At 46.0% G+C, this 27,771-nt stretch overlaps 1 protein-coding gene across 1 annotated transcript in view; it reads right to left on the bottom strand.

The window, feature by feature from the left end:
• Positions 1 to 19,767, bottom strand: part of Cdhr3 (cadherin related family member 3) — a 59,577-nt gene extending 39,810 nt beyond the window's left edge. The window contains exons 1-4 of the mRNA XM_052184740.1: positions 19,722 to 19,767; positions 12,754 to 12,956; positions 9,159 to 9,324; positions 7,328 to 7,425 (exon numbers count right to left, since the gene is read on the bottom strand). Coding sequence (XP_052040700.1) covers positions 7,328 to 7,425; positions 9,159 to 9,324; positions 12,754 to 12,956; positions 19,722 to 19,767 — 513 coding nt within the window. The remainder of the gene's footprint in view (positions 1 to 7,327; positions 7,426 to 9,158; positions 9,325 to 12,753; positions 12,957 to 19,721) is intronic.
• Positions 19,768 to 27,771: the final 8,004 nt, after the last annotated feature.

Here is a 27,771-nt window from a genome sequence, read left to right as displayed (position 1 = left end):
AAAAAAAATCATGCCAACCATTTTATTTTAAGTGTGGTAATGCTATAGGTGACAATGAAACCGTGAGTTTAGCCTAGAGTCTCAACAAATACTATAGGAAAGAAAGAGTCAAGGAAACAGGTAGAATTGGCATTGGTAACAGAGACTGGGAGCACGAGGATTTATTCTTCATTTCCATTATGCTGATTACTAGAATCTTTATAATCTTTACATGTATGTATGCATGCATGTATGCATGCATGTATGTAATGTATGCAATGTATGTAATATATGTAATGTATGTAATTGTATGTAATGATGCATCATGTATGTATGATAATCAGTGCTAGGCTAATTCTCATTTCCTTCAGTCTCCACACTTTGTTCACGGGCACACAGTTTTGTGCTCAGAAAGAAGATAATATCTGTAGACTAGAAATATTGTGTCATGTGGCCCCCTGCCAGCGACTCAGTAAGGCTTTCTTGTAAAACCTGGCATTCTTGCCTCCTTTTTAAAGGCTTGTTTAATCAAAGCTCTCCCTTGATATTCATTCTTGGAAAACAGAAATTAAATAGAATGAAAAGCAACTGCAGCCCCTCTCTGCCCCAGTCCTGGCTGAGAAAAGTCCTGAGTAATCAGATCAATTCAGCGAACAAATGCTCATTAGACAAGCTCTCTGCTTTCCTCTGGGACTATCCCTGCCTGCCTCCCACTGTTCTGTTTGCAGGCTCCTGGTGGCTCCTAGTTGCCCTTGGTCACAAAAGCTTCCCTTTGGAAGACACAGGCCATCCTTCCTGCCCTATTCACTCTGCAGAAGGCTTTTGGTTTAGCCAAAGGGAAGGGGAGGTGGCCCAGTTTCCAGAAATGTCAGCTCCCAGGGGTCTAGCAACCTCTTCTCGGCTCCTTGCTACAGTGTGGGAGCAGCTGGTGATATAACCGGGGGTGTCTTACCCAGCCATCCCTGGCTGTCAGCCCTCTAGTACAAAAATCAACATGAATTTAACCTTGTCTCCTAGGAACAGGGCATCCATGCCACACTGAGCCAGTTTCCAGATGGAAGCAAGAACCCTTGTTCTCCCAAGTCCAGGAGCAGCAATGACACTTGAAGACACTGGATTCAGGGCCCCTTGCCCCTCAAGGTGCTCTAGCCCACTCGAGTATGGGACTCTGGCCGGCCTTGTCCTTCTCCCCATTCCCTCTGCCTTGCTGAAAACTGTTAGATTACATTGCTGAAGCCAGCCATCAAAGTCTACTCCGTCCTTTGGCCACTTCCTCCTCCCGAGGCTGACTGCCAAGGTCCAGCTAGCTATCAAAGCATTGGAGTCCAGCAGTCATGAGACCCCGTTTCACTACCCTAATTAACATTCCCATTTAAGGTTAAGCACCTCATCCTCTGTCTCCTGTATTTTTCTCTTATTCTCTGCCCTCTGTACTTATGGGACAAATAAATCTCCTATTATCTTCTGAGAATTTGGTCTTGGGGCATCCTGAGCCACTACCTTACACACAAATCCAGCCTCACCCACAGGAGCAGCACACAGAGTGGGGTCTTTCCATCAAGCTGGGAGTTAGAAATACAGTACACCTGTCTGGTAGACTTCCCGGTGTCAGCGGAAAATTTTGAAGCAAGCAAGCAAACAAATGAACAAACAAGCCCATCCATTCCTCTTTCTCTTTTCTTCTCCGCTATTCCCGCCCCAGCTCTGGGGTGGCAGGTGAGGGGAGAAAGGAAGGAAGACTTTACTGAAGAAAGCAACACTGGTATAAAGCTGCCCACTGTGGCGCATCCTGGCATCTGTCTGTGTGGAAGAGCTAAGCGCGGATGGCAGTCACTTAAGTGTTTTTAAGAGACGCTGATAAATTTGTGTATTGGGAATTTGGTAGCGCTTGCTTGTTTGTTTTCAGAGACAGCATTTCATGTATCCCAGGCTGGCCTCCAACTTGCTTTATAACAGGTTTTATAGCATCTTTAGGACCAAACCCAGGGCTTTGTGCATGATAGGCAAGCATTCTAGCAATTTAGCTATGTCTTCAGTGTCCAAAGCTGGTTTACTAATGGTTACTCATTGATAAAGCTCCAGCTCTAATCTCTGTCTCTTCTCTGGGAGGAAAGCCATAAGGAGTCTTGAGTCCTGTCTTCATGACACATGCTCTGCCAGTCTTAAGGGCAACTATCCCCATGGACCCAAGAGTCTCCCCAGAAGCCTGCACAGCCATCAGCAGCTGTGGGTCTGGGGATGGAAACGTCCAAGACCAAGGGTTTTCCTCTGTACGCCTCATAGGAGGACCTAGGATACAATGACTTTTGCCATGACTTCAAGGGGTGACCTCAGAGTTCCCAGGCAAGACATGATGTGAAGGGGATGTGCTGGAGAAGCTACCAGGAAGGAAAGGGTGAGGCACCTTGGCAGAGTCTTTAAAAGGTCTGAGCCCACTTCTGGGCTTGAAAACCTACCCAGACCCACCAATCCCTAAGCACAATTCCTCACAGTTCTCTGACCTTCACATGCATACTCCTGACACACCAATAGTAAATAAATACATAAATATGCCATCTATTCATGAACTTTATGGGTCCATTCAGCATAGAGTACTCATGGGAAGAAGGAACGGCTAGTTCCCCTCAGAATTACGAGCACGAAGATGTGAGTGAGAATGTTCTGTTGCTCTACTAATAGTGAGGTTATTGCTCTTTTAATTTAATCCTTTGTCTGCCCTGGTGAAGACAAAGTAGACTTCGTTTCATGCAAAAGACCTTCCTTAATGGAAGGGTCTGAGAAATCCCTTTAATGGAAGGACTGTGCACTAGATCACTTTGCCTCCAGCTGCAAAACCTATTAGTATCCTCAGAGTCTCCAAGGAGGCCATCGGCAGTGAGAGTGGGAGAGTGGGAGGGTGAGTCTCCTTTGGCCGGTGGGTACCAGAAGTCTGAGCATTCACAAGCAGTGTCTTTCCCTTTGTGTACAGACTCTGGACCCTAGCTCTATGTGTACTTCGTCAGAACACAGAAGGACCCCCAGAGGATGTAACTACATCAAGACGTAACCTGAGCAACCACATGAGACATCAGCCGGTGTGCTTGTCGCCACCCAGCCCCTTAAATGTGGCTGATCTAATGGAGGTGAGTCAAGGAGTAAAGTGTACACCATGTTTTACGACCATATGAAAAGGGAATGTCAAATGTCTTGTTTGTCATTTGATGGTAGTCATACATATTGAATTAAGCTATATTGTAACTATCATAATGAAGGACAAAAGAACAGAGGGAAAGGTCTGTAGAAAGGAGTTGACGTGAGATCATCTTTCAGAAGAGTTTTATTAGGAAAGAGATTTCAACCATTGTGTGTGTGTGTGTGTGTGTGTGTGTGTGTGTGTGTGTGTGATCATGCCCATAGTCAGCATGATGAGATCCTGAAGGAAAGGAAATCTCCCCTTCAAGTTCCAAAGAATAGCTTCCTTATGAGAGACAAGGGCCCTGTTTTACATGACAGGGGTCCCGAAGGAAAGAACCTTCCGATCTCCAGAACAAAGTGGGCTTCCTGACTCATAGGTTTTGGTGAATGCTGGGACATCCAGAGCCTGTGAGTTAGCCTACATTCTAGGAGGCAGGTACTCGTTCAGACTGGGCAGCAGAGGGAGTGGAGGGGACTGGGCTGAGTCACTGCAGGCACCTGTCAGTCCTTTGTCCTAAGGGACAGACTGCAGGGTTGTGTGGCCTGATTTCTACGATGGAAAGAGGAACCGCTAGAGCGTCTGTGATCTAACAGCAATTAGTGCTACGTGGTTTCTTGTACTTTTAATGTGGGCGCTAGAGCATTAAAACAACATCCGCAGTACTCGTCTGTGGTTGCACAGGTCTATACAGTATGGAACAAGGGTGGTCAAACTGATATACAGCTGCATGCTTATCTGGTTTCTTTCAAAAGGAAGGAGAAAGGTGGTGGCTTCTGGGTGCACTCCCATTTTATATGGTCTGTGACATGATGTCACTTCCTTAAAATGGGTACTGCCTGGAATGCTCCTCACTTTGCAGAGTCGGGGTTTCAGTGTGTGTGTTAGATCTTTGTTGAATCTACCCTTCATTTAGGGCATGGTTATCTTATGGAGCCCATCAGCAAAGGGAACAGGCACAGACCTAGCCCAGGTGGCTTTCGGGACGTGTTTAGGTGCTTACTCAAGTCTGTTCTGGCTCAGCTCAGCAATTCTGAACACTGTACTATAAAACAGTCTGAAGTTTGCATGCTAATTCAGTGTTTGCCTGCTGTGTGCCGGCATCTGCATGCTTTATGCAGCTTCATCTGTTCTCAGCATATGCTCAACATGAGAAAGCGTTCAGAACCTAACAACTGGCCACCGTGCAGAGTCCACCACTACATCTAGACCTCACAACCCCAAACCCTTGGTAACTTGAGCAGTCAGACACCTGTGAGTATTTGAAGTGCCCCTGAGGTTGCAACTTCAAGCCAAAGGCGATCAGCATAGATTTAATCAATCTAGAGTTAACTGTATCCTTTCTGCTTTGCACAGAAAGCTCTGCCTCTTGGCACCCCTACCTGCCTGCCTCCCACCCATGCCCAGAAACCATCATTACTTTTCTTCTAGTCTTTGATCCTTTTAGACAGTGTTAGCTGTCCGTAGAGCTGTACTGTCCCACACATGAGTTAAACACATCATTAATGCTTTCTTTGATAAGCCAGAAGTACCTCCAAACAACCCCACAGTCTGTACATGCCCTAGATTTACATTTCCCTCCAAACAACTTGACATAGCTGCATAGTTCAAAAGGAGCTGCATAGTTCAAAAGGAGCTACTTTGTTGCACTGGTGACAAGAAACTTTAAATAAGTTTATCTTGGCTTATGGTTACAGAGGGCCACCTCCCTTCCAGGACAACTGCACCTGGAGTGGGTTTCTGGTGGAATGGACCCTTATGCCAACTCTATAAATTGGAAAAGTTTTAAAAGAGAAACTTAAAAATGGGAATCTAGATAGGTATAGTAGAGTATTATACCTGTAGTTCTAGCACCTGGGAAGCTGAGGCAGGGGGATTACAACACCAAAAATAAGAAATAGCCAGGAGCCATGGCACATGCCTTTAATCCAAGCACTCTGAGGGTAGGACTGGGCGGATCTTTGTGAGTTTGAAGATGGCCTATGTATATATGAACAAATTTTCTTTACCTGAACACTGTGGTAGTTTGAATGATGAATGTTCCCCATAGCCTTGGGAATCTGAATAATTTGTGGTGGTGTTTTGGAAGTTCAGGTGGTGTATAGCACTAGGGGTGGGCATTGAGAGCACAAAGTCTCACCTGCTTCTGGTTTGCTCTCTGTTTTGTGCCTGCAGTTTAAGATGTGTGACAGCAGTTGCAGCTGGCTGCCGTACCTCCCAGCATGAATGACCCTTCTTATCCCTCTGGGACCATAAGCCAAGATAAACTCTTAAGTTTCGTTGGTCATAGTGTTAGAGCCTGAGAACTGCTGAAGGAAGAGCCCAGACTCAAATCCTATGCAAAGGCAAAGCGTGTTCATTCTTCAGAATCAACCAGCTTGTAGGGGTCACCACTGCATCAAAATGGCGACCCCCGGGGGAACTCTCAGGGTCCCTCTTTATGCAGGGCTAGGGGAATTTCCAGAATGATTAGGTAATCTCTAATGTGATTGGTAGGGTCAAAGCAATGACATTAAAACAATTTTGATTGGCTACTTTGTTAGTTCTTCTATGTTTGGTGAAACCTTAGAGAGTGAGTTTCTCTCTAAGTTTCATTGGTGGGTGCTGGGAAAGCTACAGGGTTGGTTTCTGATTGGCTTGTGCCTGGTGGCCTGTGGTCCGCATTCCTATGTCATGAATGTTTAATCACAGATGTCCAAGCCATATAAGGGTGCCCAGTACAAATGGCCCCATGCTTGTTCTTCAATCAGGGCTGTTCTTTGGAGGGGGGGGGTGATTTTATGGCTTTGTTCCTGGAGCTAGTTACTTAGTTCCTGGGACCATGGCTTGTTGAGGGGGTCATGGTGGTCAGTTCCTGGAACAGATAACTTTCCTTTTAAAGTCAGGCCTGGCCCTGAAATGGAGTTTATGTCATTCTCTAAATAGTATTTTGTTTTAATTTTTTGTATTGTTGTTGTTGTTGTTGTTTGGGAGGAAGGTAGTTTTTTAAGACAGGGTTTCTCTGTGTAACCCTGGCTGTCCTGGAACTCACTCTGTAGACCAGGCTGGCCTCAAACTCAGAGATCTCCCTGCCTCTGCCTCCCAAGTCCTGGGATTAAAGGAGCACGCCACCACCAGCAGCACACAGCTATTCATAGTATTTTATCACAGCCACAGAAAAGTGACAGACAGAGACCTCAGGGCAGCCTATGCTAACTTTACGGTCATCGCCCCACTGACTGAGCATCACTGGATGGACACACACATCACGTGCACAACACAGTACCCCATGCATGGCACTATGGCAACTGATAAAATGAAGAAACAAGCAGGTCCCTCTATCCATGTCCCTGGCTCCTTTAGCACGTCCCCTTTAGTAGTCCATGATAAGATTCGTCTCAGGGGCCTCCTGCTTTATACACCAAGGCTTAGTTAGGAGACTCTGAATAGGCGTACTTCACTAAGGTACTCCTGTTTTGTTTTTATTCTGTGATTTTTTGTTGTTGTTGTTGTTTTCTTTTTTTTATAAATCGAATTATACTTCTACATAGCAAAACTTAATTTACATAGAAAATTTTCTACTTTTTCATGAAACATGAGTATAAACCACAAACTCTGTGACTGGAGAGATAGCTGGGAGAGTAAGAGCACTTGGTATACAAACACGAGGATCTGAGTTCAGATTCTGGCACTTGTCAAAACAAGCAAACAAACAAAGCAAACAAACAAAAAACAGGTGAGGTTGAAAGTGGCTGTGATCCTAACAGCGTGGGGCTCAGACTTGGGAGCCTCACTGGGGCTTGCTGACCTCTGCCTGTCTCCAGGCTCAGTAAGAGACCCTAACCGAAGAAAATAAAGTCAAAGACTGACAGAGGGCCTTCTTCTGGCCCCCACGAACACGAGTGCATTCAGGTTGTCTTTGTATCAGGTTGGAAGCAAATGCTGCTGCCAGCTTGACCTGGCCTGGGCCTGCTGGCTTCCCGTGCAGCCTCTCACATGAACAAGGCGTGCCTGCGTCAGCTGCTCTTCTCTTTCTGCTGTCGTGGACACAGGACACCACGAGCTCAATGAGATCACAAAGCACTGTGCACCTCGAGCCCTGGCCAGACCTGCTCCCCGATGCCTACCTGTCAGGCTTGGCTACCAGGTTTCTGCCCAAAGCTTGTATGGACAACAGCAGCAGCCAAGGATACTTACCCCGAGGGGTATGTTCTGGCTTGTGTCTTCTGGGTCAAATGCCTCCACCTGGTAAATGAAGCCAGGGTTTGGTCTTTCTGTGACATAGAGGTTTAAACCTGTTCCAAGTCAAAGAGGAATAAAAGCGTCTCATCAGACGGGGAACTCCAACACCAGCCATCCAGATGCTGCAGCTGAACAGAACCAACTAATCTTGCTGGTGACATGAGAGAGAGAGCAGCAAAGATGAGACCCAGGGAAAATCCATTTGAACCAAGTTGTTTATGGTGATCTCTACAATACTGGGTGTCATGTCTTCAGTCTTTATGGTGATCTCTACAATACTGGGTGTCATGTCTTCAGTCTTTAGTCAGGTCCTCCACTGGGGGAGGTGAGGGGGTGGCAGTGACCTGGACTGTTGCTAGCTGAGAAAGTGGACCAGGATGAGAGAGAAGTTGGGAAGCCACCCTAGCACCTCCAGTGTAATGGTGTTCACGTTCAGATCCCTTTTCTTATGTTCAACTGACCCTGTGGACCACACTTGAACACCCAGCGGAATGTTTGTGATGAGTGGTCATACAGAGGAGCAGGAAAGAGATGGAGGAATCTAAGAGGTCTCAGATGCTCAGGGAAGGGACCAAAAGCCAGTTCCATATGCTACAGCGTTCCTGTTCCAGCTGTAGGCTCCAGCCCACGTGACTTTCTGAGGCGTGGCTAAGGACATTGAAAGGAGCATTCCTTATGGGTACCAATCCCTTCCTTTATCCTCACAACAGATCCATAATAACAAATACATTTTGACTATTCTGATACTCTAGGACTTTACAATTAAGGAAACTGTCAGAAAGGTTACAATGTCATCTCATGTAGTAAGTGATAGGGTCAGAATTCAGATCCAGCCTTAGGGTAAACTTGGATGTGCTATCAACTAAAATAGGGAAGAGATTAGAGAAGTTTGGGATTCGGGATAGGGTGAGGCGGGGCATGAAGAGTTTGGTTTGAGAGTCTTGCTAAGTTTGAGAAACCTTTTAGAGGTCCAGGAGACCCTGGGGGAACAGATGAGTGTCTGAGTGGTGAGTTCAGAGAGAGCCCGAGAGGAACAATGGACTTGGGGGTTCTCACTGTACAGAGAGTGCACACAGCTAAGAGTGTGGCAAATCTAGGTTTCATCATCTGTATTGGGTTTTTTTTTTTTTTGAAGCTTATTTATCCTTGATGTCTCTCTGTGTATGTGTGAATACAAATGCACACCTGTGTGCATGGTTCACGTGGGTGTGCATGCCACAGCATGCATGAGAAGGTCAGAAGCAGCCTTGTGGGCCAGCCCTCTAGATCCGCCCTCTCGATCCGCTATTATGTAGGTGCTGGGTATTGAACTCAGGTTCCTAGGCTTGCACAAGAAGAAGGTTCACCTGCTCAGCCATTCCTCGCCCCTATTTTTATTTTTTTGTGATATTAGGAAGCGAACCCACGGCATGTGATACAAGCATCCCACCTCCAAGCTACCTCTCCAGCTTTCCACCTTCATAGAACGTCCGTCCCCTGCCAGGCCCCGGGCACACAGTGATAAACCTATGGCGGGCAGAGCCCAGGTTCTTCGAAAATGTCCCATGTTGAGGTCCACATGTTCAGCATTCTTCTGGGACCAAGTGGGACAGAAGAAGCACAGATGCGAAGCTCTAAAGGCTGCTGGGTGTCACGCGTGGGCACGCTGAGAGGAAGCCAGCCCATTTCTCCCTGCTCCTCAGGCAGCTGCCTCCTCTGCAGAAGCAGCTGCTTGATCGTTTACTTTTTTCTGTTTGGCTCTGCCCAGCAGGGTCCTCCCTGATGCCACTGCCTGGGTACGTCTTACCTTGTGCCAAGCTGCCTTGGAACTGAGGCGGCTCGTTCACATCTGTCACCTGAACTGTCAGGACTTGCACGTCTGTGACGCCAACGTCATCCTTAACATAAATCTGCAAATCAAATATTTTTGGTCCTCTTTCAAAATCCAGTCGTTCTTTCCCAGTGGTGACAACCTGAAATGAACACAAGATTCTCGGCATCCACGGGAAAGGCCGGCTCCACAGGCAAGCATCTCGCAAGGGGCTTTTACTAAGAAGGGAACATCCCACTCCTGGTGACCCCTTGTCACTCACTGTCTGAGACGGCCACTCTTCTGCCTCAGTCATTCCAACACAAGCCCTGTGACACTTCTCAGAAAGCCCTCCCGTGGGTGATGCTGCCTTTCATAGGAAAGAAAACTATTCCGCTGTAATTAACAGGGAATGGAAAGATGCAGAATTTTAATACGTGTCGAACTTAGCACTAGGCCCCTAGACAGGCCCCTCAGCTGTCCTGGACACAAGTTCTACAAGCCCAGGGACATTGCTATGGTTTAATTATCCTCTAAAATGCGTGTGTTGAAATGGAATGAGCAGTGTCACAGCACTGGCTGGTGTTGAGCTAAGCCATTAGAGGTGTTGGTGGGGTGGTGAGTGTGACCCTCTCCAGAGTGAACCAATGCTTTACCTTGAGAGCGAGCTCTCACAAACTCAGCTCAGCTTCCCAGGCTTTCCTTGGTTATCCTCTGACTCTCTTCCTTGTCCCCTCACCAGACTGTTTTGCTCACATCCTTGTGCAGCAAGAAGGCCCTGGCAGAGATCAACACCTCGACATGGGACTTGCCAGCCTCCAGAAACAGGAAGCATCACTTTCTTTTCTTCATAAACAAAACCAAGTCTATGATATGTCGTTACAGTAGTAAAAGTCAGACTAAGGCAGACATCTGGGACTAAATCTCCTCTCCTCTCTTCATGTGTCCTCTTATCTCTGTCTATCTCTCTGTCTCTCTGTCTTTCTATCTCTCTCTGTGTCTCTGTGTCTGTCTCTGCTTCTCTCTCTGTGTTTCTCTCTCTCTCTCTCTCTGTCACACACACACACACACACACACACACACACACACTAATGCGGATTGAACCCAGCACTAGACAAATACTATACCGCCGCACTATCACTCTAGCAGAAGCACTGGATTTCTTGTAGAATTTTGGCTTCTACCACACCCAGGGCCAGGACACTCCTCATGGTGTGATGAAAGCACTTGGCTCTGGTCCCATTCCTCTGTGGAATTTCTGTGCAAGCCCAGGGGATTTCCTGTCCCTTTAGCTTCCCTCCCCCCATGTGATTATAACTCAGGAAACCATCCCTGTGCTAAGTGAGCAATTCACACTTTGGCAGAGGTGAGTGTCAGGAGGGAGAAGAGTTTGCTGTGAGCGATCTCTATTTAGAGAAGGCTGCATGGAAGAGGTGGTGGGTATCAGGTTTGACCTTGCAAGATATCGGCTGGTTACAAGAAGAAATGACAGCCACAAGTGAGTGTGTTCAGTGAAGGAAGACAGGATGAGGGGAGAAAAGGGGACAAGGTGACCTGGTGTCAGCAGACAGCCTGTCTATCGAAAGCCTCATAGCCACTCATCTGGAGCTGGGCTATCTATTCTGTCTACAGAAGGTGAGACAAAACAAACATATCATAAGCAGAAACTCTGCACTAAACTTACTTTGAAGCTCGATTTCTAGTAATGTAGCTTCCCCATGCCTCAGTTTCCATGTCTATAACATGAGAATAAAAATATCTCCAGCTTTATAAGGTTGTGGTGGGGTTTGAATGAGCTGACTCCAGGGCTGTGCTCCAGCATTAAGCACTCTCTGCAGGGGTTGGCTTCCTGCCTGAGGAGTACACATCCGCCTGACCAGGCTCCTGTAGAGACACTCCAGTGCCTGCCTACCCATTTATACACCAGCTTCCTGCTCAGGCTCGAGTCCTCTGTGTCCCCAGTTAGATGGTCCTTTCCCTCAATATCACCCTCGGGAACTAGCTTGAACACCCTACAAGAAGCAAGTAGAATTCTCTCAAGGGTCCAGATTTCTTAGAACCAAAGAGAGTGTGCTCCTAGCAACACGAATGGGGAAACTGTCTGTTCTCAGCAGTGACTATCAAACGTTTATGTGGCTGCCCCTTGCCACGTCAGTCACAGTACTTCATTTATCACAGCAACTGTAGGTTGGCCAACATATCTATCTCCACTTCACATATAGGGAAACTAAGTCAGGGAAGGGGAGGGGGAGAAGGGAAGGGAAACGGGTCTCCTGAGGCACCAGAGGGGAATAGGGGGCTTCGGTTTGGCTGAAGGAAATCTGGCTATAGAATTCGGGGGTAAACAGTAAATTTGACTTTATGTATATGGACTTTGACATCATCCTGAATAAAGCTGGAAAAGTAGTTTGGGTCCACAGTGCTCAGAACCTTGACTGGAAAAAGAGAAATCAGACTAAGCCATGGGAAGGTAAAGGAGAGAAATGCCTTCCCAGGACCTTGGAGAGTTCCACCGCTGCTGCAGGGCCCTCCTGCCCCCTCCCTCCCCTGCCTGGATGGCTCAGAGCTTTCCTTATAGAGTCCTGGAGAAAACTCCTCGCCCATGACTAGCCCTATAGGGCTGAGGAGACCCTCGGCTTGGCAGTAGTGGGGTCTACTTGTAAATTAACGGCTCATAAAGATGTTAAAAATGAGAGGTCCAGGGCTCCTAGCCCTGGTTTCCAGTTACGGCTCAGCTACATATTAGCTGTGAAAGCTAGGTCAAACTACACAGTCTCTCTGTGCTTACATCTGTGGATGGGAGGTGATGTTAAATCACAACCATTGCACCTTGAGGATTTCAAGAGCAGGAGCGTGAGAATCATTTTCAGTGGTGTCCAGCACTCTGCAAGTGTGAGCAGTTGGCAGGGCTTAGGGGAACAGACTGGCGGCAGCTGCTAAAAGCAGGCCAGATGTCATGAATAGATAGGCAGGGCAGCTGAGTCCTGGAGCCAGCGTCTGGATCCTGGGAACTTCCGTCAGATGATGACTCAGGGCATGCTTCTATAGGCCAGCTGTATCTTCCTGCTTCTTTGATGTAGAGGATGGACTAGGTTTAAGAACAGCAGAGCAGACTTCCTAGATTCAAGGTCACCAGGACTCAAATTGTCAGAATTGCCTTTCAGAACCGGGTCCAGGAAATGGGAGGAAAACAGTGACAGAGCCCACAAGGATGCCTGGGATTTCAGACTCTGGAGACCACCATCTGGGTGCAGATCTAACTTTCATTGTTTAGTACAATAACTTAGAGACAACTTTTCAGCCAAATTTGGATGCAGTTACATAATCAAGAGCCAAGAAGGGCAGTACACTGTCCTGCTGAGTCTAATTTGCTAGCCTGTGAGTCTGGGGGAGAGGGTGTGGGTGTCAATCACCCAGGGGTATTTTCGTGAAGACGAAGTAGCCATCACCCTGGGTTCAGGTCCTTTGTTCTGTCTCACCAGTCGGTTTGCTGGGAGCCACTTTAGATGGCGTCCTGTGTATGGCTGGATCAAGATTCTGCGCGTATCTTCTTTGTAGATAGACATGGGGGCATAAGTGAGGGGCTGCTTACCTGAAAGTTGGTTGCTGACAGTCTGTTCACCTTGAAGGCCTCAGTGAAGGGCCTTGGGTTGATTACCAGGGGGAATCCTGGGATCACAGGTGACAATGATACTGATAAATTCACAGAAAACTTGTGCACCAAAGTGCCAGGTGGAGCATTCTCGGCCACGTTGCTGGTGGCAGGCAAGTGGATCAGTTGGAGCGCTTCTCCTCCTGTAGATTTAAACAGAGGCAAGGTAACATAAACACAAAGCTTGCTTAGCCTGTGACTTCATTTTGTGGCAACAAAAGAGACTGGTCATTCCCCAAGACTGAATGCTTTCACTAAGCACTGGAAGTGAAAACACGGGGTCTTCTGGGAGCCAAGGAAACAGCCTGGAGAGCAAAGCCTGAAGTCCCCACCCCTCCTGGCTGCCCTCCTCCCTCCAGGCCTTGTTAAGATCCAGGAGAAGAGTCACTTAAATGCCTTAGCGTGCTAATGGCATCCTCTCTCTTGCAGGGGCCCAGAAGATTCTGGAAGGTTCTTTTCCTTCTTGAAGTACTGTTGGATTCATGAGGTCATCTGAGAATCGAGTGTGTGTGATTAGCGAACTTCAGAATCATGGGGGATTTCTCCTCATCCACTAGCAATGTCAGGACAGTGATGGGCTGTTGTTGTTGGAGGCTGTTTGGAGGCATCTTTTAGAAGATCAGTCAGAACTTCTTGTATGATTAATCCTCATTTCACAGAGGAGAAAATGAGAAAGTCAGGGGCTTCACTAGAGATGGGGGATTTTATTGACACATATTTCATTATGCTTCTCCCAGGAAAGACTAGGGACCATTGCAAGGAAGCTATGATACTAAGCTAGATCTGGCCACTGCAGAGGCCATATTCTCTCATGTTTTTACAATCTTGCTGACTACAGTGGGCTGGGGTGGCTAGTATCCTCCAAGGGTTCATGTCCCACAGAAATTCAATAATACCCTATGTAGTGGGTAGTAATTAAAAGAGTCCCACTCCGCCAGGCCTCTGCACCACTCCTTCTAAGTATCCGGTGAAGCATGACTCTTAAACTTGAATAGTTAACCAAATACATTTATGTATATAAAACTCCAAATTACAATGATAAAGTCTTATCCCAATATTTCTAACCTCTCCAAAACTCCAGAAATAACGTCTGAAGCCATCTGGATATCCGAGTCTCCCTCTCTGCTCTGCTCATCTAGTCCACAGAGCCTCCTCTCTCTCCCCGCCCCTCACTTCTCTTAGCTCCTCCTCCTCTCTCCCCTCCAATCACTGGCTTCTCACTGCCTCAGTGTGAATGGACAGGAAATATCTTGCATCAAACCTATATTTTGAAATAGCTCCTTTACAGGTGTACATTCTGAATTAGGTAGGGTATCCACTTAGCCCAGTGGCCTGTGACCCTATAAGTAAACATACAAAAATCATATAAAAAGCAGTCATAAGTAAACATACAAAGTAAGAATGGTATGGGGTAGAGGAAGAAGAGATTGGAAAGATATCATCATGTCCATTAATAAATGGCCATCCACAGCAGAAAAACTATAGGCACAGAGTTGGACCGGAAGCTGGATATAGTGATACAGGCCAGTAATTCTAGTCCTTAGCAGAAGGCTGAGACGAAGGAGGATGAAAAGTCCAAGATACATGTATGTGCAGAGTGGGTTTAAGACAATCTGGGCCATTCGGTGGGACCCTATCTCAAAAATTAAAAATATAATAAAATAAAAAAATAAAAATAAAAATAAAAAGGAAGGATAAACAAGCACACAGCAGATGATCACGTTCCTAGCACACACAGGGTCTGGGTTCAGTCCCTAGCACTACACCTATGACCACGCAGAGAACTCTGCTGGGATGTAAGCCTGGCGGGAGCCTGAAGCTCTGGATAACCTCCTCCTGGGTGTCCACAGCCTCAGTGGGAAGAGCACTGGGGCTGCCAACCTTGGCCCATCTCCTCTGGGGTACTAGAGAGGTCAGAGAAGCTCTGTTCCCCAGGCTGAGAAGCTCTGTTGGCCACTGATGGGCCCTGGTGTTACTGGGATGGACACACTGACTTTGCTGCATTGTTCGTATCTTTGAGAAGACCTGAGTGTGGGATTAATTCCCGGGGAGAAGGAGCATTCCAACTGGGGAGCCTGACTCCAAGATCGACGTCCTCGGTCTTTCTTAAATGTCATGCTTTGAATGACAGAAAGGGAGAGATTGTGGAAGAAGCAAAATGATCCAGTAACCTCGAGCAGTCTGTATCAGGAACAGCTCATTCTGTTTATGGATAAAGGTAGGCTCTCCTTAGCTGTGACCTTTCTGCCGACATCCATGCAAGAGATGTCCTATCGTTCTGGTGACCTCTTCTCAGGATAAGGTCATGTGCCAGGATCATTAAAATGAAGAAAACAAAAACAAAAAAATTCTGGCAGCATTTGCTGGAGATATTGGCAATCACAGTAGCCATTATAAGGTCTACACACCCCATTCTCCCGATGCCCTGCCAACAAAGAGGTGAGACAGTGCTAGCAATTACAAAAATGGTGTTGCATGCTAACACGGTGCATTAGTGAGTTAAAATGTTCAGAGCATTAACCAATGCATTCCACAGGTAAGATCGAGGGATGTCTCCAGGCACCCAGCTGAAAGTGATGTACTGCCTCTGCCAGAGGTGACCAGCCACGCTCTAGCAGAGGTCAGATGCTCAAGGCCAACTCTCCTTCCTAAGACACATTTCCGTCTTAAGGCTGGTCTTCTAGAAGATTATTTTGGGGTCTGGTGAGCAGGCAGGAGGCTTTAATGCAATTCGACTTACATGTGTGCTTTAAGAATCAAATTACAACTGTTGGCATCTAACAAGAAGAAAAGGCACTTGAAAATGGATTAACAGCCATAGAGCTGGCTGCGACATCTTGATGCATGAAGAACCTGTTTCCCCTAAACCACAGCCTTTCTTGGAATGAGCCTCTGGGGCCTCCTCCTGAGAGCCAGTGTTGAGACTCTTGAGGCCTCCCCAGCTTCAGTTCCTGCCAGAAAGCTGACCACTCAGGGCCGCCAACAATAAGTGGCAATGCACAGCCTTCCTCTCTAAATTATAGCCCTGCTTTTGAGACACAAAACAAACCTCACCTAAGGTGACTGCTAATCCATCTGTATGTACCTTTTCTTTTTCCATGTTTGTGGGGTTAGTTTTCTCATGCCTGCGTGCATGCCTTGGCGTGCCCCCATCACGTACACACTAATAACAAGGAAGCAAGTAGTCCTTCGTTCTCTCCTTTAATCAGAGTGTGGGGGAAGCAGAGATTTGAAATGGGAACCCTTCAGCTTCATTCCCACTTAAACATGTGACTGTGCTGGGCTTCCGTGGGACTCCAGTGTCACCTCTCTTGTGACACTAGAACCACCCAAATGGCTGCTAGTCAGGGTTCTGTTGCTAGGGAACACCCACAGAAGCCTAATGGCAGAATCTGAAAATCTATAGTTTGTTTCAGAGAAAAAAAATACTATAGAACAAAAACATTAAGGAGACTCATCACAGCTGAAGACGCAGCATATAATAAGAGACACAGAGGGCCAGAGCCAGGCAGGATCTGTTGTCACTTTTTCTCTAAGGGCTTTGGCATAATGTACTTTATTGGATTACAAACCACTGTTGCATGTATAAATACTGTCTTGAGCTATTTCGTGGTATAATAACAGGATACTATCCACTGGGCAATTTTTAAACAGTATGCACTTCTTTGGCTTAAATATGTCTGGAGGTACTAACTGAGGGTTGGTATGTGGTCAAGGCCTTCTGGCTGCTCCACAATATGCCCTCTTCAAATGAGAAAAAGGCCCAACTTGCTGTTTGTTTGAGATGGGATCTCATTTTGCAGTTCAGACTGTCCTGGAACTCACTATGTAGCTCAGGCTGACCTCAAATCATGGCAATTCTCCAATAGGACACAGAAGAAAAGAAGTGGACCTCAGTATTTATTCTGAGCATCACATTAGCTTGTAGTGAGCAAGAAAAGAGTGTGTTGGTCTAGGTGCCTCACCCCACTGTTGCCCTGAGAAGAGCTGGTTTCTTTTGGACTTTTCCTAATTCCACAGAGGTGGGCAAGAGGGGAAGAAGCCGGGAGGAAGCCTCTTCTGAGGCCAGCTCTGAAAAAAGGAAGAGAAATGTTTGCAGTCTCGTTGAGAGTCATATACACCACAGAAAGACTTTCTGGAAATTGACTTTCTTCCTGAATTATCAAACCATGAGGATGAGTGTTAAGATGAAGCCACATGGGCTGGAGAGATGCCCAGCAGGTAACGCATCTGCCGCACAATCCTGACAACCTGAGTTCTAGGTCCCATGTGAACAAGGAAGGAGGGAACTGACTCCATAATGACATGCAACATGATTTGTGACATGTCTCGTTTCCATGGGGTGGCACAAAGTCCCTGGAGGCTTTCTAAAAATGTAGACATCTTCTATACACCTAGGGTTTAAATGCACTGGAGTCCTCTGAGGGGTCCTTCATTTTTCTGACTGGCAAAAAAAACCATTTGGCTCTTTGGTGTTTATGAAATGTAAAGACTTTAGTCTCAACCCTTTCCCACAGATACAGTCAAGAGTTTGTCTCTTTTTCGTTCTCTGGGGATTTCCTTTGTAAGTCATTGTCAGAATGTCATACGATCACTTCCCAAACAGAAGCTTTCACTTTTCCACATCTTGGTAGGAGACGGGGAGGACAGAAACTGAGTCAAATACAGATGTGAAGTGGACAGAAGATGTGAGGCTCTACATTTGGTGAATGTTCTCTACAGTTGGTGTAAATGTGAAAGATACACATGCACCAGACTCTAAAAGATGATGTTCAACCCAACTTTACATACTGGATGCCATCATGGTAGCGAGGGTCCTTGGAGCACTGGAGATGTGAAAACCCAACCTTGTTGGGCTGACACTGTGGTTGATACTAGAAAAGACTTACAGGGCTCATGGCAACCATTTGGGTCTTGTACTGAGCTGTTTGAATAGAGGCAAGGGCTGTTCCAGGGTGCAGTGGGGGAAGGTTTATGATGAACCAGAGGAAGGATGTAGGAGATGGTGTGTTTGGCATGGGCCTTTAATAAACTTTGGACCTAAGGAGAGAAAAGAGGAGGCTGCTTTGCTAACTTTCAGGCTGCTGTCATACATTCTGAAGGCAGGTGCACATGGTCTTCCCTCACACCCAGAACCTCCCAGACCTCTGCAGTTCTAGAGCAACCACAATCAGGTTCCCAGACTCATAAAAGATGAGAGGGAAAAAAAGGACTATATCTCAAAAGTCCTTCAGAAAGCTTGACCGTGGTGGGCAGTGTGTAAGTAGTCTGTTAGGCCAGAAGAGGGTGGGACGCACTTTTCTATGGGAAATCCCAAGTCCACAAGTACCTGTAAACTTGTACAATTTGTTTCTTCCACATATTTGATGACAGCGTTCCAAATGACAGTGTTCAAGGGAAAGTCAGTGACAGCCTAACCTCACTCTTCCCCTGGTGACAATAAATGTCACCTCTTAACTCAATTATAGCTCAAAAGCTCATATTTCGGGGGAACTTTCAAACGTTTCAAGAGCCTTCACGGTCTGCTTTTACTCTGCAGACTTTCTGCCCTCTACAGCTAAAGCTTTGGGTGAAGGAGGGGCCAATATTTTGAAGCCCGGTTATTTTTTTTTAATTAGCAGATCCAAGAAGAAAATCAAATATTCATTTTTGTGGATCTTGAAAAAGCATTTTGATTTAAAAATCCATTTTGATTTAGAACTAATCATCTAGATAAAACCATCTCCTGAATGTAGAAAACATTTCTACCTTACGTCAAAAGCTAGCATCGTGCCTTGGGGTACAGAAGCAGGAATGTTCACTTTTCTTTTTAATTAAAAGTGGTCAGGAAGGACAGGCCTGGCAATTAGATAAGGGAAAGAAACGGTGCATACGGCAACCAGCAGAGTGGACTACCAATGTTCATCCTCTTCAATCCTGGAAAGTATGTGTGAATTAAAGGAGACACTGCTAGAGATGCTGAGAAAACTCGTTAACAGCTGACCATTCATAGTATGCCAGTGAGCAAAAAGATGAAAGAGAAGAAAAGACTCTATTTATAAAATTAAAGAAAGAAAAATACATACACCCAAATAATGAGATATGGATATAAATATCCACATAAAGGAAACTAAACTACCTTTGAGGGAACGAGAGGAAGATTTGAGCAAATATCTAGAACTATGATTGGAGAATGAACGGCATAAATCATCAGTACAACCTTACTATGCTGCTAGGTGCTCTTCTAAGTATTTTCTATATAACTCATCAAGGAGGTAAGTTACTCCTAAATTAACCTGCAAATTAACACGAGTGAGTATCTTATGCATACATTACCTATTCAAAATATAACACTTCATCTAACAAGCTTAATTTCAACAATCCAAAGGTATTCTCAAAAATCATGGAACATTTTTGAAGTTCATGAATGGAGAGAGTGAATAGGAAATGTCAGGCGGGATCTTGCTTGGGTCTTTTAGCAGAAGAACTGGCCTTTGCTCTGTAGGGAGACAATTGCCCCTCCATAGCTGTTTCCCTGAAGGATGACTTGCCAAGTTCAATGCCTCTAAGAAGGACAAATTGTCACGAAGGCTGACCTAGGCACCTGCACACAGCTAGACTCTACGAAGCACTTTTCCCAACCTTAGTTCTCAGAGAGGCTCCTCACACAGGCCAGTCCTTAAGGAGTGTGCTCTGTACAAGGCCAGGCCCTGCCGTGGTCCTTAAGGCATGTCTGCTCCAGGACCTCTGACCCCAGGACGCAGCCTCTCCTGGGTTACTGTCTCTCACACTTCCTTGCAGAGAAGCCCTCACAGCAGTGAGACTCACAATGCCCATGGCTTCTCTGGGGAAATTCCATGAAATGGTGTTCTGCAAAGCAAGCAGGCCAAGCAAGGCTTTGCAGTACACAGGGCTCACTGGGCTCTTACCTGAGGTGATTCCTAGGAGAGCAAGGACAATGACTGCCCCCTGCATGCTGGACGGCTCCCTCTGTGTCCCACCACCGAGGATCTTCAGTGTTCTAGCCCACGTTTATTCTAGATGCCACAATTCTCCTTTCCCTCCTGACTTTGTTGCCACGCAGGAAACCAAACAGAGGCTTTGATGGTAACTAAGGGAGACTCTAAACACTGTTGTCTGTTTGTTCCTTGATGACCTACACGTGTGATCACCTGCTACCCACTAGGCCAGCTAGCCCCATCCTAATTAGTCCCAGGTCTGTCCCCAAAGTCCTCATCCCTAAGTCTCCACAGAGAACTCACGGGAACTGAAAAGGGCAAAACATGCCACATTAAACGTGGTCAAAGCTGCACATCCTTGTCATGAACACGGTGGTCATTACTGTCCTGTAACCAAGCCTGTTGTCATTTGCCCAGGTAGGGGCTCCAAGTGAGGGGGGTCTCTTCTGACCTGAACTGAGGCAAAGGTTCAGACTTGGAACTCAGCGAAACTTGTTCTCAAGGCGATAGCGAAGAGCTGGGGCCAAATGGCTTCTGTAAAGCAGGCATCCGGGTGATGCTGCCCTTTGACGCTGTAAATTAGTTACTTTGTTGTTGCTGTAATACCTGACAAAAGGATCAAAACGCTTATTTTATGTCACAGTTATCAGGAGTTGTCATCACAGCAGAAGAGCAGGCAGCTGTCACACTGGCTGCATCTGCAGGGGATGAGTGCTGGTTGAAGCTGGCTTGCTCCTGTTTATTTAGTCTGCTACCCCAGCCTGTGGATTGGTGCCACCCATATTTAAGGTAGATTGTCCCACCTCAATTAACCAATTTAGAAACTACCTCACAAACATGCCCGGAGGTGAGAGCTGTAGGTGATTCTTGATACTGTCACCAATATTAACCATGGCGGATGCCATCTACCACCACGGCCCCTCCAGAGGTTGGTTGAAGAATATTGGAGTCAGGCTTCTGCCCAGTAGGGAGTGGGGTGGTCCTTTACTACAGCTCTGTGACTCACTCAGGGCACACAGAGAGCTGAGTGAATGAGCACAGTTTGACTCCAACTTCACTCAGGCTTGGGAAAGATGGCTGAGGAGCAGTGAGAAGAGTAATTGGGTCAGTGGACACGGCATCTTCTCCAACTCTGCCCCTGCAATGGGACCCAGCCTGCTGTAGGGGAGGAATATCCCAGCAGCCCCAGATGTGGAGCCTTTGGGCCAAACCCTGAATCAGGATGGAAATGGTTGGGGGAATCCCAGGTGCTGTCTGTCAAGAACTGTAATTGCACCCTGCACACACACTTTGGTTAGCCAGGAGATGAGACTCAGATTCGTATCGGTAGGAGTTTGAATGGTAGATGTGATGAATAACTGAAGGCTCTGGTCCCCTCTTCTCTGCCATACAGGTTTTGGGAAAGGTTGGGCAGAGAGATTGGAGAGATGGCCTGGCCCTGTGTCCTCTCTCTCTCTGTCCAACCTTTCCTCAAACCCTGTATGGCAGAGAGGAGGTGGTCAGAGCTATGCAGAATGCTCGGAGTCCCAGTGCCAGCACCGCGAGTCTGGAGATAGAAGAGAGGAAGGAGACAAGACTCACTCATATTTGTAGGACCTTGAATGGTGCCGACCATGAATAACTGACTGCGGGTGACCAGAGAGTAAGGTGCTTTAAGGAACAAGATGGGGAGAGTCAAGCCTTACATTTGCAATCCCCACATTCAGGAGGCTAAGGCAGGAAGATTGTCGGCTTGGGCTACATAGCTAGCATGAGTGACAGAGGAAGATACAGCCCCAAAACCAGATGAGAGAAAGGAGGACTGGGAGGGGAAGAGGAAAGAACAACGTAACAGAGCTTTGTTGAAAGCAGCCAGGAGAGGGAAACGAAGCATTTCAGGGTTCACCGAGTTGGGGCTGCTCCTGGGCTGGGGGCAACTGAGGCTCAGAGACAGGTGACACTGGCAGTCAGTGCTCTTTTCAGAAACCCAGGGCAGCAAGGCTGGCTCCTCTTACCAGTCTGCTCCAAGATGCCTGTGTTTCTATCCTAGCTAGAGGCCCTCGCTTCTGACGACTTATCTCTACAGCTCCTGTGCATCCTACAGGAAACTTCCAGGCTCACGTAACCAAACGTGATTCTGATCCTTCCTTCGCTTTGCAGCTAAAATAACAAAGCCCTTGGCCCTTTAGCTAACTTAATCAGGAAGATTTGGAATGCTGGTCTGCAGGCTTCTGTTTGAAGCAGCTAAATGGTACAACAACGACAACATCATCAACAACAACGACAACATCATCAACAACAACAGCAACAACCCATAGACTTTGCTGTGTGACCTTAAGTAAATTACCTAACCTTTCAGATCTCAATTCTTATGCCTACCCATCGGGCAGGGAAAGTAAGAGTTGCTCTCCAGCATTACTGCACAGTGAATGAGACAAGGGAGTGACACAAACAGCTCATACACATCTTCTAACATACTGTTCACCCCAGTGGGACATCTACAAGGCAGGCAAGGGACACACAGTAGGTGTGCAGTATTCCCTGGCTGGGTAAAAGGACGAATGTACCACAGTTGCCAAGTTACCAATTCTCACTCGTCGGTTTTTCCTGTCATATTAGTTACTGTAAATAATCCATTTCATTATGCATAATTAAAGCTGAAGTGATGGCTCAGATTAAGTTATGGAAAACGTCAGAATAATTAAGGCTTTGAATTAAAGAAACTCACATCTGCTTAATTTTCAGCCTGACTACACAGTGTTTTAATGTTGCCCTATCTTCACTGGGTTCCCGTGGACCCCACTTCCTCCTCCCACCTCCAGCTTCCCTGGAGCCTGGGGGCCACATTTGGAAGGGGCCTTGTGTTTGTTTTCTCTTGTAAACAGCTTCTGTTTCCCGCTCCAGAGTGGAGGCCAATGCCTGTGCCTGCCACTCCTTCTAAAAACTCAAGATTCAGATGGAGGAGCTCACCCACCCTCTCACAAGTCACAGAGGCTACAAGGGATCTGACGGCCTTGCTCTCTTATTTGGATTCCAGGATGCTAAGTTGTTCCACTCACCAGTTCCTGTCTCCACAGGAAGATAGTGAGGGACCTCATAGTCTTGGGCCAGAACTTACGGGGCCAGGGAGCCTTTTACAAGGTACAGGCTAGCCCAGCAGCTTGGTCAGGCCTTGGAGTACTTCTAGGGACTTCCCTGGCTGCAGCTGCCATGTCTGGTGTGTGTTTGATGTGTGTCTGGTGTATTAGTGACATTTGTTGGCTTAGAACTTGGAACACATTTTTCTCCTGTAATCTACATGCACTTGAAAGAAATGGACAGATGAGACACTGAAGCTGTGTGGTAAATGCTCAGTTGTTCTGCCCCCCCTTCACAGTTCTGAGGGCATGAGGTCGGGGCTGGAAGTTAACCACCACATGCCTATCCACCCCGCTTACAACTCTGGCTTCCAGTAATATAGACCCCAGGACAGGACGTGTGGGATGTGCTGTTCTAGCATCTAGCATCTTGGTCCTCCCAGGGCCATATTCAAAATGGGGCCAGTATGCAAATGCCACACAGCCTCAGGCAGGAGTGAAGCACCCTAGTGGCCTCATATCCACATAGCTAGCAGCACTTACACATCAGCCTCCAGACAGTCTCCCCAAAGCTCCAGGCTACAGGAACTTAACATTTTTCTTTTCTTTTTTTTTTTTTAAAGATTTTAATCTTTTTTATTTTATACATATAATTTATTTTTATGTTCATTGGTGTTTTACCTTCATGTATGTCTATGAGAGGGTGTCTAAAGGCCCTGGAACTGGAGAAATGACTCAGCAGTTAAGATCACTGGCTGCTCTTCCAGAAGACCCATATTCAATTCCCAGCACCCACGTGGAACTTAGCTTTTCTTTACACCCCACATTCTTCCCACTTAACACGGTACCAGCTTCATAGCTAGTGGTCAGACAATTGTAGAATTAATCTTTCATTTTGTAGTCTCCTGCTCTGTATCTTTCTCTCTTTCTGCACACCCCAAACATTTGTGCGGGGACATTCTGTAAGAGGCTTTGTGGAGTTAGAAGTAAAGAAATGTAGTGTTTCTCCCTTCCAAACCCAAGAACAACTCCCTCCCACGCCAGCCCTGAGGTCTGCGGGTGGGGCCCCTGCCAGGCTCAGTGTGGAGAGTGGGGAGACTGACCTTCCAGAGCCTCAGTACCACCTGATCTCGGGGAATCTAAGGGTTTCTAGAACTCTGTGCTTCTTGGGTCCAGAAAACCCAGGTCATTTGCAGTTTTTTAAAAGAACAGTTTGATGAAGATACATTTCACAGACAATAAAATGCAACCAGTTAAAGTGTAAAACTCTCTGGTTTTTATTATATTCACAGGGCTGTATAGCCATCATCACAATCAATCTTAAAACATTTCCATTGCCTTAAAAACAAATCTTTCACCCCTTAGCAGATGCTCATTTTCTTCCAGGTTCTTCCATCCCCCAAACCTGCACCCATCAATCTATTCTGGTTTCTATGGACTTTCTGATTCTGAACATTTCATATGGAATCATATAGCAAGTAAGGTTCTGTGACTGGCTTCTTACACTTAGCATAATATCTTAAGGAGACACCCAGCTTGTAGCCTGCCCAGTACTTAGCTCTTGTTTTTAACTGCCAGATAATATTATTCTGCTATGTGGATGAGCTACATTTCTTTTGTTCAGCCACGTTGAGATTACTCACTCATCCATAGATAGACATTTGGTGTATTTCTACTTCCTGAAAGCTGCCATGAGCATTCACTCACAAGTCTTTACAGGGAAATGTGTTTGCATTTCTGTTGGGGAAACATGAGCATAAAGGTCAGGTCATATGGCAACTGAAAGATTATTCTTGTGCACAAATATCTAACTTGCTTGGGAGCCAGCTCCCTCTCTATTATTCTTTGCTGGTATTCCTTGTTCTAAGCCAAGGGTCTCCACATAATGTAACCTCTGTCATCTTTTTCAAATATCATTATAGCAGTTAATCACTTCCTCTTTTGTCCTCTTTGTGATATTCAGTTGTTCATTCACTAAAAGTTGATTACCTATAGTGTATCCTCTGTGCATGATTAAGATTAAAGCAGAAACAAAAACAAAACAAATTCCTTTGCCAGCCCAATCAACAATACTCTGGAAGCACTGCTCTTCCAATCCATCCATGCATCGATCCATCCATGCATCCATCTATCCACCCATAAAACCATGTATCCATGTATCATGCATCCATCCATGCATCAATGTATCCATCCATGCATCCATCCATCCATGCATCCATGCATCCATGTATCCCTGTATCCATCCAATCTTCTATCCATCCATCCATCCATCCATCCATCCATCCATCCATCCATCCAGGCATCCATCTATGCATCCATTCATTCATCCATCCATCCATGCATGCATGCATATATCCATCCATCCATCCATCCATCCATCCATCCATCCATCCAGTCAGCTCACCATCACTCCTTAGAAACACACTGTGTATAATCAACTGAGCGTGGTACCAAGACTGTTATTAGTTACTTTCAAATCATTAAGACAAAAACAAAACCAACCACCCAAAACCTGAAAAAGACATGTTAAAAAATTATGGTTTATTTCAGTTCCTCCTCAGAGTGATTTTCAGTCTTTTATAACAAGGAAGACATGGATGAGGAGCTCAGCTTCTGTCCGTGGGAGCATGCAAGAGAAACTTGTTTAACAGCTCAGACCAGGAAACAAAAAAAAAAAAAAAAAAGTGGTCAGAACAAGCAGCAGGGATGAATTTCAAAGCCTGGGCTCTGGAACCCAGTTCCTTCTGCCAGGCCCCACCTCCTAAAGACTGCACAGCCTGCAAAACAGTACAATTAACTGGAGACTAAGTGCTCACAACATCAGCCTGTAGAGGACATTAGAGCTCTAACCCTGTTGTGATACAAGTGTCCCACCAAGGTCCTTAAACACCGTCCAGAGACAAACCCATCCTAAGCCCACAATTACAGTCAAGTGTTAATGGATGCCTGAAGCTGTGACAGCATGACTGAATGGTAGCAAGGAATCAAATTAAGATGGAAAGTAAGACTGTCAGAGAGAGAGAGAATTTCCGGATGCACGAGTGAGCTGGAGAAATGCAAAGGAAAGGCCATCAAAGGGAGGGAAAAGACAGCAGAGAGGCCTGAAGAGGTTCGTGATTCTCTGCCAATCAATTTACCTCCAGGGACTGTAATTTTAAGAAATATATTATTTTTCACTAGCTGATACATTCACACAATATAAAATTCCAAGTATTCAAGGGAATAAATGGGCAGAAAGTCTTCTAGTCTTCACCTGTCCCTTTGGAGGCAGCCATTGTTGCGGACTTGTGCTCCTCCTAGAAGCAGCCCAACACATGTTCACTTACATAGTCATTACTTTTATAGAAATGGAAGCTTAGAATTTGATACAAGCTTGGACTGTCTGGGAAGAGGGGACCTCAGCTGAGGAAGTGTCTTCCTCAGATTGCCAGGAGACATGTCTCTGGGGCACTTTCTTTACTAAGAGTTGACATGGGTGGGCCTAGTCCACTGTGGGTGGCACCATCCCTATGCAAGTAGCCCTGGGTTATTTAAGAAATCAGGCTGAGCTTCCACAGCTTCTGCTTCGGGTCTTACCTGCAGCTTTGTGCCTCGATTGAGTTCTTACCCTGACTCCCTTCGTGATGGACAATGATCATGACAGGGACATGGAAGTCAAACGAATTTTTTCTTCCTCAAGCTGCTTTTGGCCATAGTGTTTTATCACTGCATCAGAACCCCTAATTTTGACAGATATTCTAATACTCCGTGCATTAGAGAAGCTTGCTTTAAAAAAAACAAAAAACTAGAGCAGAAGTTTGTATCTTTTAAAATATAGGATGGAGACTGTACAGCCATGTCCCATATTATTTATGCAGTTCCCTATGGTGGGAAGTTTACTGTTTCCAGCTTTTATCTATTACAAATGATACTGCACTAACTATCCTTGAATATGAGATAATGAACATGTGAGAATGTGCTTGCCAATGAAATTTCTAAATATGAAATTACTGAATAGAAGAAACTGTGCATTTAACTTTTCTGATGCATGCTGAGTTAGGGTCTTATTGCTATGAACAGATGCCATGCCCAAGGCAACTCTTATACTGACAACATTTAATGGGGTTCAGAGGTTTGGTCCATTATGATTAAGGCAGATCATGGCAGCATCCAAGCAGGCATGGTGCAGGAGGAGCTGAGAGTTCTGCATCTTCTTATGAAGGCTACTAGAAGTCTGAATTCCAGGGAGCTAGGGTAAGAGTCTTAAAGCCCACACCCACAATGATACACCTCTTCGAACAAGGCCACCCCTCCTAACAGTGCCACTCCCTGGGCCACCATATTCAAACCATCACATGTGTTATCAATATATCCCTACTAATGGTGTATATGAGCCTGGAAGATACCCCAGACCCTACTCTAGACAGTTACAATTATCAAATATTTTACCTATCTGTTAGATAAAGAAATATCTCATTACAATTTGCATTTCCTCTCAAAAAATGAAATTGCTTTTCGATATATAGAGGCCCTGGATTTGATCTTTAACACACACATACACAACAAAAGAAAAAAGAAAGAAAGAAAGAAAGAAAGAAAGAAAGAAAGAAAGAAAGAAAGAAAGAAAGAAAGAAAGAAGAAAGAAAGAAAGAAAGAGAAGGAAAAGGAAGGGAAGGGAAGAAGGAAGGAAGGAAGGAAGGAAGGAAGGAAGGAAGGAAGGAAGGAAGGAAGGAAGGAAGGAAGGAAGGAAGGAAGGAAGGAAGGACATGAAGTAAGATGGGAGTTGAGCAAACTCCTCGTTGATCTTGACTTCCTAGAGCGAGACAGAGCAGAGAAATTCCTGGTGTCCCTGCTGGCCCTAGTCACTGTTGCTGACTCCTGCTGATTCGGTGGAGCCTGGATGTTTGTTCTGGGTTGTGCCACAGTTGCTGATTCATGTTTGGTATCCTGACACAACCCAAACTGGACTTTTGGCATCCTGATGA

Source organism: Apodemus sylvaticus, chromosome 6 (genome assembly GCF_947179515.1).
Source record: "Apodemus sylvaticus chromosome 6, mApoSyl1.1, whole genome shotgun sequence".
In the NCBI taxonomy this organism is placed as follows: Eukaryota; Metazoa; Chordata; class Mammalia; order Rodentia; family Muridae; genus Apodemus; species Apodemus sylvaticus.
Note: the sequence above shows the minus strand (reverse complement) of the source record. Positions and strands in the feature narration are given on the sequence as shown.